At 36.5% G+C, this 17,446-nt stretch overlaps 2 protein-coding genes across 3 annotated transcripts; both read right to left on the bottom strand.

Annotated features, from left to right (window-relative positions):
* Nucleotides 1-5,379: 5,379 nt before the first annotated feature.
* On the bottom strand, nt 5,380-16,259 carry LOC145798477 (uncharacterized). Its single transcript, XM_082886072.1, has 10 exons — nt 16,107-16,259; nt 10,358-10,643; nt 10,231-10,260; nt 9,891-10,141; nt 9,608-9,814; nt 9,439-9,528; nt 9,255-9,341; nt 8,818-9,159; nt 8,634-8,717; nt 5,380-5,630 (listed from the first exon to the last, which is right to left on the bottom strand). The coding sequence occupies exons 2-10, from the start codon at nt 10,635-10,637 to the stop codon at nt 5,616-5,618; spliced, it is 1,386 nt and encodes a 461-aa protein (XP_082742198.1). The 5' UTR covers nt 10,638-10,643; nt 16,107-16,259; the 3' UTR covers nt 5,380-5,615.
* Nucleotides 11,320-12,706, bottom strand: LOC145798478 (uncharacterized). 2 transcript variants are annotated; one of them, XM_082886073.1, is made up of 2 exons: nt 11,726-12,706; nt 11,320-11,637 (listed from the first exon to the last, which is right to left on the bottom strand). In XM_082886073.1, the coding sequence occupies exons 1-2, from the start codon at nt 12,601-12,603 to the stop codon at nt 11,526-11,528; spliced, it is 990 nt and encodes a 329-aa protein (XP_082742199.1). In that variant the 5' UTR covers nt 12,604-12,706; the 3' UTR covers nt 11,320-11,525. The 2 variants fall into 2 exon arrangements, 1 of the variants encoding a protein (XP_082742199.1); XR_014339364.1 differs by having other exon boundaries at nt 11,442-11,462; nt 11,538-12,702.
* Nucleotides 16,260-17,446: the final 1,187 nt, after the last annotated feature.

Genomic DNA, 17,446 nt, shown 5'->3' with positions numbered 1-17,446 from the left:
CTGTTTTTGCAGAACGCTCGAGCGGGTAATTATACGCTCGAGCGGGTACCTTTGTTTGCATGTCCGCTCGAGCGGAGTTACTTACGCTCGAGCGGGACTCTGTTTTCTGAAAATGTTTTCTAAGTGCATTTTTGCATCCTCATGTCATCCTAGGCATTCTTAGGCCTAGTTTTAGGCATCTTAATGAGGATATAGATGTAGAACACACTGAGGCAAATTTAGGGGTTTAATTATTACCTTTCCCAGCTGTGAAACTTAGAGTGTGTTCAATCTGTTAACTGTATAGGGTTGGCATTTCGAGGAGACGCTCTAGCCTACTGTAGCCCAGAACTCTGTGAGTAACAATTGTGTAAAAATATGTTCAACTGATTATCTTTGAATACTGAACTGAACTGTTTACTGAACTGGTATTACTGAATGAATGTATGTCCTTTATTTCTGAACTGTACTGTGACATCCTTAGCACCTACTGTTTACTGTTACTGTTACAGAGATCTCTGTCGGTTCCCTCGTGGAGCCACTACTGTTTACTGACTGATGGCCATCATTACTGTTCGGTCTTTTAAGACCTTCTGTTACTGATATGCTAATGGATGTACCACATATGACTGTTTACTATACTGAGCAACTGAAATACTGATTGAAATGAACTGTTTTCATTACTGTAAGGACATTCATTCTAAACCCCTTTACGCTTTATGTTATTCACTGGGCTTTAGCTCACTGCTCATATATATATGTAGGTGTTCAGGCACCGGATCAAAGCTAGAGGCGTCAGGGTTTTCCAGTTTTGTCAAGCCAACCATCGTGCCTCACTGCGAGGTTCCGAGGTCGCCATGCTATGGCTTGGGGTGTCTTTTCCCCCGCTAGTCCCTGTTACTGTTTGTATTACTGTACTGTACTGTTATCAAGGGATTAGATCCCTGTACTGAATGTCTGTAAATGCTTGTATAGCCTGTACTGTTGTGATTATATGAATGCATGAAAAATCTTTTTGGCATATAGACTGTGACAGCTCATTGGGCATTGTTTATTTACTGTATTGGCTTCCGCCAGGCCCTGTACTCTGTTTTACTGGATTACTGTTCTGCAGGCCTTCGGTAATCTCGGATTACTGGCCGGTTACGGTGCTAAACCCATAGGGCCGGGTTTGGGTCGTGACATTTTCTCAAAGATACTAGGGTAGAGAACCCAAAGGATCTAGGTCAAAATGTAAAGAAAGTGAGAGAGAGAAAGAGAGTGTGTGTGTTTTAGAGAGAGAGAGAGAGAGTTAAGATCTAGGTTTTTGGAAAGTTTTAGAGAGAGAGAAGAATGAAAAAGTGATATAAAATGTCGTTTTCGCAATCTGATATATGCACAGTCCGCTCGAGTGGAAGAGTTGACGCTTGAGCGTCAGACATAAAAATTTGTTCTGCTCGAGCACAAAAGTGGCCCACTCAAACATATGATACATACATTTATTACTTTTGCAGACAACAGACAAACTGCTCAAGCGCAAGAAAGTCCGTTCGAATGCCAACCCGCATGAGCGTAGAAAACACTCCTCCAGTACTTTTGCAGACATGCAAAGTACTGAGAGTTTGCAAATCCCGTTCGAACGCAAGAAAGGCCGCTCGAGTGGAGGACCAAAATTCTAGGCAACACAAGATTTGAAAACCAAACAATCATCTTGTTCCAAACGCACTCAACACATCCAAACAACCAAATTTAAAGAGGAATAAAGAGGAAAAGACAATGAACAGCATCTAGAAATCATAAACCTAGTCCAGACTACCATAAGAGTCTTGTCAAAACTGGGATCGCTATAAAAAAACTTCTTAATCACCATAAATTTTTTCCACTGATTTTGGGACATTCCATCGTCGTGGATTTTGTTAGGGTTTTACGAGAGAGACTTTTTGGAGTGTGGGGGTGTGCATTTGAATGAGTGAAATATTTTTATAAAAATAATTTTAGTATTATTTGGGAGGAGAATTTTAAAATTTGTCCAAAAAAATGAAAGGTCTAAGCACTACAAAAAATTAAGGTTTTAAGAGACCAAAATTTAGAGACAAAATTATTTTATAGAAACCAAATAATTTTGTTGCGAGAAATGTCGTTATTATATTTTTAGCAACGAAAATTGGATATTAGTAATGAATTATTATTCTTTTGAGACCAAATTTTTTATCTCAAAAAATAAACCATTCTGAGACCAAATTATTTTGTCTTTAAAAGTTTATTAATTAGTGACATTTTCAAAATTTTGTCGCTAAAAGCCTTATTATTGACTTTTCGAAACGATCTTTTAGTGACTATCCTCATGACGATAGAAATTGCTCCCTAAATGTCTTTTGCAATACAAATTTTACTTTTCTAAAACTCTTATATGTTATAATGAAAATAATTAATGAAATACTAATAACAGCTCTCTAAATAAATCATTGAAGTCAGTCCCACGGCTTAAACTTCTGTAGAAGGTCACAAGTTGGAATTCCTCATTCTCTGCTAATATATCAAAATAAATAAATAAAAACCAAGAGAAACTCTTGTTCCTGTAGATTAATTAAGGTTAATCATTTTCTGAAAACAAATTTTTTAAAAATTAAGGCTAGTCATCCACTCTTTGAAAATATTTTTAAGTATATTCTTCAACACAATTATTGTTTGCTTTGATTTTTGTTCTTACTTTACTCCAAAATAATTACCATGTTTTATCACCGAATCACGTTTTTTTTTATTAATATTTTATGTGATACAATAACACTTCTTTTTTTCGTTGCTTTGGCACTAATTTTTTTTAGGATAAATTATAAATACACTCCTTGAAATTTGTTTAAAATATAATTTACTTTTTGTGATTTGAAACATTGCAAATATCCCGTTGTTAGAATTTTTTATTTAACAGAATTAAATAAAAAAAATAAAATTCATAATTACTTTCCTATACAATAATAAAATTATTTAAATTATTAATGAAACATATTTCTAATATCATTAAAAACTGTTAAATGATTTGATAATTTATTAATAAAAGAGGTAATTTGTTATAAAATTAGAAATTTCCAGAGATAAAATGTAATTTTCAAAACTATAAAGAGCGATATATATTTTAATTAAAGCACAAAAGATGTATTTGTAATGGACCATTTTTTTAAGAAGTAACAAAAATAGTGCATTAGTGCACGCACTGAATGGCTGTTTGGGGTTTATTTTTTAATATTTTGTTAAGTTGCTAAAAAAAATTATTTTTTAGCAAATGCCAAACACCTTCTCAGCCTTCGTTTGCCTATGGCTAAAATATTAATTTATTAACCAAAAAAAAAATTAAAAATTATTTGACAAACTCATTTCTAGTAAAATCTCACTGTAGCCATTTAAAAAAAAATTATTAAAATTAATTTTACCAAAATAGTTTTAACTCATTTCACGAACTCATTTTCATCCCAAAAAAATCCACTTTAACTACTCTAAAAATAATTAGAATAAGCCAACAAACTAGAAATATACAAAAATAAAATAATTTTTTTAGCATTATTTGTAAACTTACTTTTTTTTAGTCAATAAATTAATTTTTTAGCTTGACTCCAAAGTACTTCCAAAGGAAGCCTAATTGATGTGTAAATTAGGATTTAAAACAGAAAATTCATGGTAAATGAAATCTATATGGAAGCCAAACTTTGTAATTTAAAAAAATAAAATAAAATTATTGGATGCTTTTTGAAAAATATTCTACACTAATTATTAATTAACATAACATAACATAACATATTATCTTTTAAAATAATAATATAAATTCGAGGTGTTTAACTGTCTAGAACAACAATTATCGAGTTAGAGTATTACATAATCATGTTTTGGAACACTAATCATATTTCGACATGTGAAAATATCTTACTCTATACATGTTTATTTGGTTAATTTTTCTAAAATTAAAAAAATAATAATATAATAGTAATAAAAGAAATTGATAGTGACATTTGATTGCTTAAGCACATTTTTCTCACCACATGAAACATGTGGAAGTTATGTTCGCACGTAGATGTACATGCCAAATGCGCTTAAGATAGGATTTGATTTTGCTACAAATTTAATTATACTCACTAATATTTGGAAAATGAAAGATGATTTTCTAGTCCTAAAAACAGTGAACTTTTAAGTTAAATTTAGATTTGTGGTTTAAAAAAAAATGGCAATGATAATTTAAAGGTCTAAAAGGTTAAATTACAAATTTCAAACACAATTTTAAATTGGTTCAAATTTCAAAAAACTTAGAACTAACCAAATTAATTCAATTATTGCAAGTCAATAACTAAATAAATCAAACCAAATTTTATAAGTTGTATAGTTTAATTAACATGTTTACTTTTTATTTTAATATATAACATGTTTATAACTATGTTTAAATTGGTTATGATTATGTTTACTTAAATAATAACAATAATAATAATAATAATAATAAAAGAAATCATATATGGTTCAAAACCCACTTGGACAAATATTTTACCAAACCAAAGTCACCTCAGCAATCCCTATCACCAATAATTTCTATTAAATTATAAATTGACCCCCCAAAAACCTACAAAAAGTATAAATAGTAAATAAAAATTATATTTTCATATACACTTAGAATTAGTAATTATATGCGTTTAATTACAATACTTAGAGCTGAAATACATGATAGTCTAAATTATATTTCGGAATTAGAAAATGAGTTAAATATATTAAATTCTTTGTTGGCTATTGCCTCAGGACAATTTATAATAAATTATAGCCAAAGAATTGTCAGTATTAAAAATAAAATATCCTTAGAAAAAATAGTCACTACAAAAAAACTTGTTTTTTGCGACGGTACACGGCCGTCGCAAATGCCCAGAAGCCCGTCGCTAATGTCTTTTGCGACGGTAATTTGGCTTTTTGCGACGGTAAGGGGGGGTCGCGACAGACGGGGTTGCAAAAGACCTTTGGCGACGGTATGTACCGTCGCCATTAGTTTCTGCGACGGTATGCCAAGTTTTTTGCGACGCCATTTTTCCCGTCGCAAATAATGGTGGAAAAATCACTTTTCGCGACGGCACGTAATTACCGTCGCTAAAAGTGATTTTTTGAGACGGGAAAATTACCGTCGTTAAAGGCTCTGGCATCATATAAGTATTGGCGACGGCATGGTTTACCGTCGCTAAAGGTGTCCTGTACATTCAATAAGGCAGCTTTTGCGACTGTGTTGGTACCGTCGCAAAAGCCTATTACTGGTTTTTGCGACGGGTTCTTCTCCCGTCTCAAAAAATAAAAAAAAAATAAAAAACCCTGTTGATAAATTAATAAAAAAATTAAAATAACCTGTATTAGATAAAAAATTGAAAAATTACAGAATAATATAAATACGTACATCAACAAAAATTGACAAATAATGAAAATTAATAATATTGTTCAATTCATAGCAATACAGAAATAAAAATTCAGAACAATAACGTCGCATAATACATACATAATGTTGCTCCCAAATTTAAATAACATAAATCAAAATCAAAATCAAAATCAAAATCAAAAGTTTTCGTCTTCATTCGTTCGTGGGTTACAAAAACAAAAATTAGTCATAATCTTGATACGCCCGCATTCCAGAAAAAAGCCAACTGCTACTCAGGAAATATCTGAAAAAAACAAGATAAAAATAATTAAAAACCATATAATGTGTTAATATTTTAATTATAGAAAAATATAAAAAAAAATTGATTACAATATAATTAGAAAGATAGTTTAGTAAATAATTTTGACAAACCGAAATCCGGCTCTAACTCCCAAACCGGGAACCCGATTCGAGCCCCGTCTTCTCCCACAAGTCTCTCGTGCCTAGGCGGTCGTGTGTGCCAAGTTTCGTGCTAAACCGACGCCATTTGGTGATTTTGGGGCGTTAACGCCTCGAATTCAAGTTTCTTAAGGAAGTTGTTTACCTAAAGTGAAATCCGGCTCTAACTCCCAAACCGGGAAGCCGATTCGAGCCCCGTCTTCTCCCACAAGTCTCTCGTGCCTAGGCGGTCGTGTGTGCCAAGTTTCGTGCTAAACCGACGCCGTTTGGTGATTTTGGGGCGTTAACGCCTCGAATTCAAGTTTCTTAAGGAAGTTGTTTGCCTAAAGTGAAATCCGACTCTAACTCCCAAGCCGGGAACCCGATTCGAGCCCCGTCTTCTCCCACAAGTCTCTCGTGCCTAGGCGGTCGTGTGTGCCAAGTTTCGTGCTAAACCGACGCCGTTTGGTGATTTTGGGGCGTTAACGCCTCGAATTCAAGTTTCTTAAGGAAGTTGTTTGCCTAAAGTGAAATCCGGCTCTAACTCCCAAGCCGGGAACCCGATTCGAGCCCCGTCTTCTCCCACAAGTCTCTCGTGCCTAGGCGGTCGTGTGTGCCAAGTTTCGTGCTAAACCGACGCCGTTTGGTGATTTTGGGGCGTTAACGCCTCGAATTCAAGTTTCTTAAGGAAGTTGTTTACCTAAAGTGAAATCCGGCTCTAACTCCCAAACCGGGAAGCCGATTCGAGCCCCGTCTTCTCCCACAAGTCTCTCGTGCCTAGGCGGTCGTGTGTGCCAAGTTTCGTGCTAAACCGACGCCGTTTGGTGATTTTGGGGCGTTAACGCCTCGAATTCAAGTTTCTTAAGGAAGTTGTTTGCCTAAAGTGAAATCCGACTCTAACTCCCAAGCCGGGAACCCGATTCGAGCCCCGTCTTCTCCCACAAGTCTCTCGTGCCTAGGCGGTCGTGTGTGCCAAGTTTCGTGCTAAACCGACGCCGTTTGGTGATTTTGGGGCGTTAACGCCTCGAATTCAAGTTTCTTAAGGAAGTTGTTTGCCTAAAGTGAAATCCGGCTCTAACTCCCAAGCCGGGAACCCGATTCGAGCCCCGTCTTCTCCCACAAGTCTCTCGTGCCTAGGCGGTCGTGTGTGCCAAGTTTCGTGCTAAACCGACGCCGTTTGGTGATTTTGGGGCGTTAACGCCTCGAATTCAAGTTTCTTAAGGAAGTTGTTTACCTAAAGTGAAATCCGGCTCTAACTCCCAAACCGGGAAGCCGATTCGAGCCCCGTCTTCTCCCACAAGTCTCTCGTGCCTAGGCGGTCGTGTGTGCCAAGTTTCGTGCTAAACCGACGCCGTTTGGTGATTTTGGGGCGTTAACGCCTCGAATTCAAGTTTCTTAAGGAAGTTGTTTACCTAAAGTGAAATCCGGCTCTAACTCCCAAACCGGGAAGCCGATTCGAGCCCCGTCTTCTCCCACAAGTCTCTCGTGCCTAGGCGGTCGTGTGTGCCAAGTTTCGTGCTAAACCGACGCCGTTTGGTGATTTTGGGGCGTTAACGCCTCGAATTCAAGTTTCTTAAGGAAGTTGTTTGCCTAAAGTGAAATCCGACTCTAACTCCCAAGCCGGGAACCCGATTCGAGCCCCGTCTTCTCCCACAAGTCTCTCGTGCCTAGGCGGTCGTGTGTGCCAAGTTTCGTGCTAAACCGACGCCGTTTGGTGATTTTGGGGCGTTAACGCCTCGAATTCAAGTTTCTTAAGGAAGTTGTTTGCCTAAAGTGAAATCCGGCTCTAACTCCCAAGCCGGGAACCCGATTCGAGCCCCGTCTTCTCCCACAAGTCTCTCGTGCCTAGGCGGTCGTGTGTGCCAAGTTTCGTGCTAAACCGACGCCGTTTGGTGATTTTGGGGCGTTAACGCCTCGAATTCAAGTTTCTTAAGGAAGTTGTTTACCTAAAGTGAAATCCGGCTCTAACTCCCAAACCGGGAAGCCGATTCGAGCCCCGTCTTCTCCCACAAGTCTCTCGTGCCTAGGCGGTCGTGTGTGCCAAGTTTCGTGCTAAACCGACGCCGTTTGGTGATTTTGGGGCGTTAACGCCTCGAATTCAAGTTTCTTAAGGAAGTTGTTTGCCTAAAGTGAAATCCGACTCTAACTCCCAAGCCGGGAACCCGATTCGAGCCCCGTCTTCTCCCACAAGTCTCTCGTGCCTAGGCGGTCGTGTGTGCCAAGTTTCGTGCTAAACCGACGCCGTTTGGTGATTTTGGGGCGTTAACGCCTCGAATTCAAGTTTCTTAAGGAAGTTGTTTGCCTAAAGTGAAATCCGGCTCTAACTCCCAAACCGGGAAGCCGATTCGAGCCCCGTCTTCTCCCACAAGTCTCTCGTGCCTAGGCGGTCGTGTGTGCCAAGTTACGTGCTAAACCGACGCCGTTTGGTGATTTTGGGGCGTTAACGCCTCGAATTCAAGTTTCTTAAGGAAGTTGTTTGCCTAAAGTGAAATCCGACTCTAACTCCCAAGCCGGGAACCCGATTCGAGCCCCGTCTTCTCCCACAAGTCTCTCGTGCCTAGGCGGTCGTGTGTGCCAAGTTTCGTGCTAAACCGACGCCGTTTGGTGATTTTGGGGCGTTAACGCCTCGAATTCAAGTTTCTTAAGGAAGTTGTTTGCCTAAAGTGAAATCCGGCTCTAACTCCCAAACCGGGAAGCCGATTCGAGCCCCGTCTTCTCCCACAAGTCTCTCGTGCCTAGGCGGTCGTGTGTGCCAAGTTTTGTCCTAAACCGACGCCGTTTGCTGATTTTGGGGCGTTAACGCCTCGAATTCAAGTTTCTGAAACACAAAGATGTATTTTAGCTTAGAATGCAAAGATAAATTGTATACCTGATCTTCTGGTGGTGGTGTATATGGATTCTCGTCTTCTGCAGATTCCCTAAATGCCCGGTGGCCACTCGATGCATCAGGAACCTATGTTAGTCAGTGCATAATGTGTTAATCATATTCGAATTTCATACATAATCTTGAGTGAAAATTGAACTATCAAACAATTGTGATGTTTATATGGAACCTGTCTGTTGGGATCCACACTCGCCCCCTGTGACACAAGGGCCATCATCTCAGCTCTCATCTGCTGCAAATGTGTAGAGAACTCTGCTCGCAGCTCCTCCCTCAACTCATCCCTTAGCTCAGCACGAACCTGCTGCGTGATCTGATCAATAGTCGATGGATGGGGTGTTGACTGTGATGGCCCAGCACCATCCTTATACACCACTCTGCGAGGCACGATTCTCCCGTATGTGCGACAATATCCATGTCTGTCATGACCTATCAACTCATGGAAAATGGCATTCCTAGCCTCCAAAGTCCGACCATCCTCAGGTAGCATAGAGAGTTGACGCTTAAACTCATCCTGTATTGAATAAGACACACAAGTATACGCGAAATTAAGATGGTTGACACACAAAAAATAAACTTTAAATACAATCAAAGGTGTTTGGAAACTACCAAGGTCTGGATAACCTCTGGGTCATCTACTCTACGTGTCATAAGCCAAACATTCATCTTATCAGTAGACTCCCCCTTACTGGTCATCTAAATTTTTTTTTAGAAATATGAAAATTAGAATCCAAATAATTTGCAAATATACAATGTTTATTTATATAGAAAAATAAAACAATAAAATGTAAACCTCATGCCGTATCTGAGAGAAAGTAGTACGCCCTGTGGTATGAGCTATGCCGTGAGCTCGCCGATTTTTAGCGTTCCTACTTGCAATTTTCTATAACAAGTTCAACAAATGTAAGTATGTAAATATGATTTGTATGTTTACATATCATAAATATAACGTAATTGTATACCTCAGCATCGGAAGTACGCCGATACTCTACAAGTTGTTCCCACTGGCTTGGCACAACGTTCATAGGAACATCATCCTTCAGATTAGGATCAGAGCTTCTAGGCTTGAAATACTTAGCCTTAAGCTTGTTCTTGTGATCCTTCCATATGCTGTTGCAGTTTTTCATGCAGATTGGCTTGTACTCCTCTGGACATATATTCAAATTGTCCTATAAAACACAAAGTTTAAGGCTAAGTATAACACAAATTTGGAATTCGAATTTGTGGACAAAAATATACTTTTACCTTCACATCCTTCCAGATAGCATCAACAATATCATCAGGCACACTGTTCCAGTCAACAAAAGTAAGAGGAACAATGTTACCATTCCGAACAATAATGCCAAGTTGAGTAGTTAACTTGGCCACGTTATCTCCTATTGGGCAGTAATTTCCATCAAATTGTATGTGCAGCTTTTTACCAGTACCCCACTCTTTAATGCCCTTGGCACATCCTCTACCACGCCTAGTCGAGGTCGATGAAGAACTAACATGACCTGCGATATACAATAATAATAAACAATATGCAATGGTAACAACCAAATGCAAATTTAAATAATGTGAATACAAATCATATCAAATAAACCTGATGTGGGCTGTGAAGAAGTCGAAGGGTCTGCAAAATACAATGAGAATAAACAAGTTATATATAATGAGCATAAATAAATGTATGTGTAAATAATTTTCATGCAACTCAAAGCAAATTTAAATACCTGCGGATGGCTCATAAGCTGATGATGATAGCTGCTGTGGTGCCATTGATGGTGGACGCACCGATGGTAGGCGTGGAGGCCGAGTACATGGTAGCTGCTGTGGTGCCACTGATGGTGGTCGATACGGTGGTAATGGCCCCTCAGATGCTGGTGGCACTAATGGCCCCTCCGATGCTGGCCGATGTGATGCCTCCTCTAATGGTGGTGCTACTGATGTCCTGTTATGTAGCACATCAGACATCATGCGCCGGGGATGATCAGGCTTCCTCTTCCTTCCCATAATAATCTTCAAGCAATATAACATTAATTGACATTAGAAACATAGACAATGGTTTGTCATCAACTATAATATGACATGATTTGAACTAATACAATTACAAAGACAAAGTAAATTAAGAAATTGATGATTAACTACAACCTTGGCCTTAATTGAATTACTAATGTTGATTACATATCAGCCTATTTGAACATCAACTGTTTCCCCTTCTGCGGCTTCCCTCACCCAACCAACTTCTTCATCACGAAGCATTATATTTTCTTCCAATTGTTGGCTCATGTATGGCTCGATTTGTGGATCAGTTGAACTCATATCAAATAAACCTCTTTGAGACATCTTCACCACGACTTGCCAGTCTGGTTGTAACGGGTCTGCAACATACCAAACTTGCTCTGCTTGGGACGCCAAGATGAAAGGTTCATTGGTAATTCGATCATCTCGGTACAACAAATGATTGAAGTTCACCAACGTGAAATTGAAGACATCTTCTTTCTTTCCGTGAATGTTGTCAATCCAATCACACTTAAACAACACATGTTTCTTCTCATTGGAATATCGAATCTCAACAATATCTGTCAATTGTCCATAATAGTACACAGACCCCAGACGAGGATTCTTGTCTTTTCGACTAGCATAACTTATGGTATCTGCCTTCAAAGCTACACCACAATTTTGTGTGGCTCGACGATCATCCATGGCCTTTACTCGATACCGAAACCCATTCAGTATATACCCGTTGAACCTCCTTGCCAGGTTATGAGGACCATTTGCCAATAGAATAAGCTCTTCAGAAAGTATGACATCAGTAGTCCTTCGCAAAGTTTGGACCTATTTAACACGAAATGTAAAATTTAAAATGTAGATCGACTTAAGTAACTAGAATCTATAGAGTTAAATACATACATGTTCCTTGAACCAAATGTGAAAAGTTTCAAAATGTTCACGCCGAAGTTGATGATCGTCGACACGAGGCATTTTGAGCTTAAGTACTTCAAGGTGTTTGCTGTGTAGATTGAAATTTTAGCCATACAAAAATTTTAGTTGAAAATTCAATAAACATAATAAAATATTGAGTGAGTGACTTAACCTACTTTATGAATGGTTGAACCGCGCTTGTATTGCATAAGATGTACCGATGAGCTTGTACCCAAGAAGTATTATCAAGATAAAAGCTTGTGTTTTCACCAGTAGCATGACCCAAATTATCAGCACCACTATAGTTCCTCACGGGTCGACTAGATTTGGTTTCCACATCACTGAGATATTGTGCACAAAAATTCATGCATTCTTCCATAAGATATCCTTTAGCAATTGATCCTTCAGGACGAGCTCTATTACGCACGTATTGCTTCAAAGTAAGAAGATACCTCTCAATTGGATACATCCATCGAAACTGAATCGCTCCACCCAATAACGCTTCATCAGCTAGATGTATAGGCAAGTGCTCCATTATATCAAAAAAACTCGGAGGAAATATTTTCTCTAGATGACAAAGTGTTACAGCGATACGATCTTTAATGTATTGCAAATCCGTCGCACGATTCACTTTCGAACACAATTGTCTAAAGAAATTGCTCAATTCAATCAAGGGTTCAATTACATTCTTCGGTAACGATCTGCGAATAGCCAATGGAATAAGTTGTTGCATCAGAATATGACTATCGTGGCTCTTAAGACCCCCAATGCTTCTATCATGTAAGCGCACACGACGTGATATATTGGATGAATACCCGTCGGGAACTCTTACTTCCTTCAACACTTTCAAGAACAAATCTTTCTCATCCTTGGTCATCGTGAATTGTGCTGGTGGTAAATAGGCTTTATTCGACCCTCTTAACTGCAAATGTAGGGGTTTTCTAATATTCATATCTTGTAAATCACGCCGAGCATTAACACCATCCTTCGATTTTCCTGCAACCCCTAATATTGTCCACAACACATTGTCACAAACATTCTTCTCTATATGCATCACATCGAGGTTGTGTCTTATTAGATTGTGCTCCCAATATGGCAATTCATAAAAGATACTCTTTTTCTTCCAACTATGGGTGCGATGTCCAGCTTTCTCCTTCTCTACCTGTCTCCTATGCCTCTCCTTAAGGTCATCCCTATTGTATTGGGTTAAAATACCCTCAGATTCTAATTGTAGCAACATCTCAGTTCCAGACAACAATTTTGGTTTGAGTCTGACTTCCCGACTACCATCAAATGATACTTTATCCTTCCGAAATTTATGGCCAGTAGGTAAAAATCTGCGATGACCCAAGTATGATTGTTTCCTACTATGCTTCAACCAACACGATGTAGTTTCCTTATTGCAACAAGGACATGCATATTCTCCTTTAGTGCTCCATCCTGACAAGTTTGCGTATGCAGGAAAATCACTAATTGTCCACAGTAAAGCTGCATGCATTTGAAACATTTGATTTGTTGATGCATCAAATGTTGACACACCCTCATTCCATAGTTCTTTCAACTCCTCAATCAACGGTTGCATATAAACATCAATCTTGTCACCAGGTCCTTTCGGGCCGTCAATAAGCACAGATAAAATTAGAAATGGTTGCTTCATGCACATCCATGGCGGCAAGTTGTATGGAATGAGCACAACAGGCCAAGTGCTATGAACTATGTTCATCGTCCTGAATGGGTTAAAACCATCAGATGCTAAGCCAAGCCTTACACTTCGGCAATCATTACTAAAGTCAATATTCCGACGGTCAAAATCTTTCCATGCAAGGGAGTCAGCAGGATGCCTGAAGACACCATCATCAGTTCGTTCCTCTGCATGCCATCTCATTAACTTGGCCGTCTTGGATGACATAAACAACCTCTGCAACCTTGACTTTAAAGGAAAATACCTCATCTGTTTTGCAGCTACTTGTTTGCCACCTGTGTTAGGACCATTTGAACCACCATCACCATTTGATTTCCATCTAGAACTGTTGCATATGACACATTTATCAAGATTGGCGTCCTCGTTTCGAAACAACATGCAACTGTTGGGACATGCATCCCACGTCTCATACGTGAAGCCCAAATCTGTTGTGACCTTTTGAGCTTTATAATATGAGTCCGGGAGTTTCACACCCAACGGAAACGCCTCATTCAATAACTCAAGCAACATGTCAACAGACTTGTCCGTCCACTGATTAAGCACCTTCAAATGTAGAAGTCGAACAATGAATGACAAAGATGTGAACTTCTGACAACCCGGATACAATTCACTTTGTGCATCTTGAAGAAGTTTGAAATACTTTGCAGTCTCTGCATTTGGACCGAGCTGGGGTTCAGATGCACGGGGATCAGGCCCCTGTGGTTCATCACCCTCAACACTTGTACCGACATGTGGATTTCCCATAGCCCCTTGTATCATTCCAATCATATCATCTCCAATGTCTAAATTAGCTAATGTTTCATTCTCTCGATTACTATGCAGAGATATGTAAGATTCCCCATGATTAATCCAATGTTTGTATTTTTTAAAAAAACCATTCAAAATCAGATGCTCCCGTACACCATCTCGTACAAAATAGTATCGATTCTCACACTTCCTACACGGACAACTGATCATCGAACCTTCAACCCTATTGGTGTAGGCAAACACAAGGAATTCATCAATCCCATTAATGTATTCACTCGACATCCTATTTGGCAAATCAATCCAACTCTTATCCATCATCTGTACACATCCACAAGAATATCTCACCAAAGTAACTCTAAATATAATACCTACACATAAATATTCACTCGACATCCTATTTGGCAAATTAACAAAATGTCTAAAATTCCTATTTAAGAGCATATGATTTGGAAAAAATAAAAAAATAAAAAACTTGAAGGATTGAATGGTAAAATTGATAATTTATGGATGAAATAGAAAAAAAAAATTGATAATTTAAACTTAAAGGATTAGAGCATATGATTAGAGCATATGATTTTGACAAACTATTTCTAATTAGAGCATATGATTTTGACAAACTATTTCTAATTAGACAAACTATATATATATGCATATAATTTTTACTGATTTTGACAAACTATTTCTAATTAGAGCATATGATTTGGAAAAAATAAAAAAATAAAAAACTTGAAGGATTTAATGGTAAAATTGATAATTTATGGATGAAATAGAAAAAAAAAATGATAATTTAAACTTAAAGGATTAGAGCATATGATTAGAGCATATGATTTTGACAAACTATTTCTAATTAGAGCATATGATTTTGACAAACTATTTCTAATTAGACAAACTATATATATATGCATATAATTTTTACTGATTTTGACAAACTATTTCTAATTAGAGCATATGATTTGGAAAAAATAAAAAAATAAAAAACTTGAAGGATTGAATGGTAAAATTGATAATTTATGGATGAAATAGAAAAAAAAAATGATAATTTAAACTTAAAGGATTAGAGCATATGATTAGAGCATATGATTTTGACAAACTATTTCTAATTAGAGCATATGATTTTGACAAACTATTTCTAATTAGACAAACTATATATATATGCATATAATTTTTACTGATTTTGACAAACTATTTCTAATTAGAGCATATGATTTGGAAAAAATAAAAAAATAAAAAACTTGAACGATTGTCAGATTTATATATTTAGACAGATATATATATATATATATATATATATATAGACAGATTTATATATATATATAGACAGATTTATATATATATATATATATAACAGATTTATATATATATAAAAATAACAGATTTATAACAGATTTATATATATATAACAGATTTATATATATATATAAAAATAACAGATATATATATATAAAAACTTGAAAAAAAATAAAAATAAAAAACAGATTTATATATATATATAGACAGATTTATATATATATATGGAAAAAGATTGAGGCCTCGAATGCGTGAAAGCTCGAATGCCTCGAATGTCAAAACGACGTCGTTTTGATATTCTTACCGGTAAGAGAATGGCTCAGACCTAGTACAGAAAAATTATCTTACCGGTAAGAGAATAAATCTTACCGGTAAGATAATAAAAAAAATCCCAAAACGACGTCGTTTTGAAATTTCGCGCCATTCGAGCCGTTGATAATTCGAGGTACGTAGCAGTGCTGTATATATATATATATATAACAGATTTATATATATAGATTTCAGATAAACAGATTTATATATATATATAGACAGATTTCAGATTTATATATATATATATATAGATTTATATACATTTCAGATTTATATATATATATATATATATAGATTTATATACATTTCAGATATATATATATATATATAGATTTATATACATTTCAGATTTATATATATATATAAATTTATATACATTTCAGATATATATATATATAGATTTATATAGATTTATATACATTGCATATATATATATATAGACAGATTCATATATATATATACACAGACCGAGAGAGAGAGAGAGAGAGAGAGAGAGAGAGAGAGCATACGCAGAGGGAGAGAGGGTCGTCGCCGGAGCACCACTCTTGTCGCCGGAGCCGTCGCCGCCGCACCACCGCTGTCTTCCTCGTGGGCCGTTTGGGAAATTTGGGGGTGAAGTTAGGGATTTGGTGAGGAGGATCGAGCGGGAGGCAGAAGGAAAAAGGGAGGGTTTTTTTTTTGGACTTTTTGCGACGGTATGATGTACACCGTCGCAAATAGAACGAAAAACGGTGCCGTTTGCATTAATCCTTTTTTGCGACGGAAATTTGCCGTCGCAAATGATATATGCCGTCTCAAAAAAAAGGTTTTTTGCGACGGTTTTATTTACCGTCGCTAATACTTCCCCATTTCCGACGCCTCCGCTTAGTTTCATTACCGACGGGTCAGTACCGTCGCTAAAGGCTATTATTTGCGACAGTAGAAGTTACCGTCGCAAAAAACGGTTTTTTGCGACGGGGGGCGCGGCGTCGCTAAAAACCCGTCGTTTTTGCTATATTTTCCTGTAGTGAGTGTAAAATATCAATGAAAGATTTTACAAGAGTTAATGTAACAACTCGAAAATTTAAGTTGTCCCTTAAATTTTATACTAATATTATGATTGTATGTGATGATATATTATTAAATAAATAATAATAAATACAGAATCTAATTTGGCATTAGATTATCAAATATGTGATTAATTAGGGATTATTATTTTGGGCCAAATTAATAGAAATATAAAATTATAATACTAGTTAAGCCAAATTAAAATTAAAGATAGTAAATAAATAAATATAACAGTAAGAGTAAATAAATAATAATATTGACGACGACAACAACAACAACAACAACAATAATAATAATAATAATAATAATAATAAGGGCGAATTACACTAACAGTCCCAATAGTTTGAGACTCGTGTCACTTTGGTCCCTAACTTTTCAATTGTGACATATTTGACCATGAATTTTGAATCTTATTCCAAATAAGAACAATTGAAGATATCATTGCTTAATTTCAAGGGTAAAATCGTTAATTTGATAAATATAAACTAATTTGACAAAAATAAATGTCAAAAAAATATTTTAAAATTTTTAAAATTATTTCTATTCACCAAAGATAAAATTACTCCCTCCGTTCCAAAATAACCCTTTGGCAGTACATTTTTTGGAAATATCAATGTCATAATTGTATTTTTTATGTTATTAATGAATTTAAAAGAAGGGTAAAATAAGAAATTTATATTATTTTTGTACTTGATTTTTGAAAATAGACTAATATTTTAGGATAATGAAAAACGGAATAAAGGACTAATATTTTGGGACAGAGGGAGTATGTAAATTGATTAATCTTTTAAACGTTTATTTA

The sequence above is a fragment of the Camellia sinensis genome, chromosome 9, assembly GCF_055761805.1.
Source record: "Camellia sinensis isolate YWXY chromosome 9, ASM5576180v1, whole genome shotgun sequence".
NCBI classification, from domain to species: Eukaryota; Viridiplantae; Streptophyta; class Magnoliopsida; order Ericales; family Theaceae; genus Camellia; species Camellia sinensis.
Note: the sequence above shows the minus strand (reverse complement) of the source record. Positions and strands in the feature narration are given on the sequence as shown.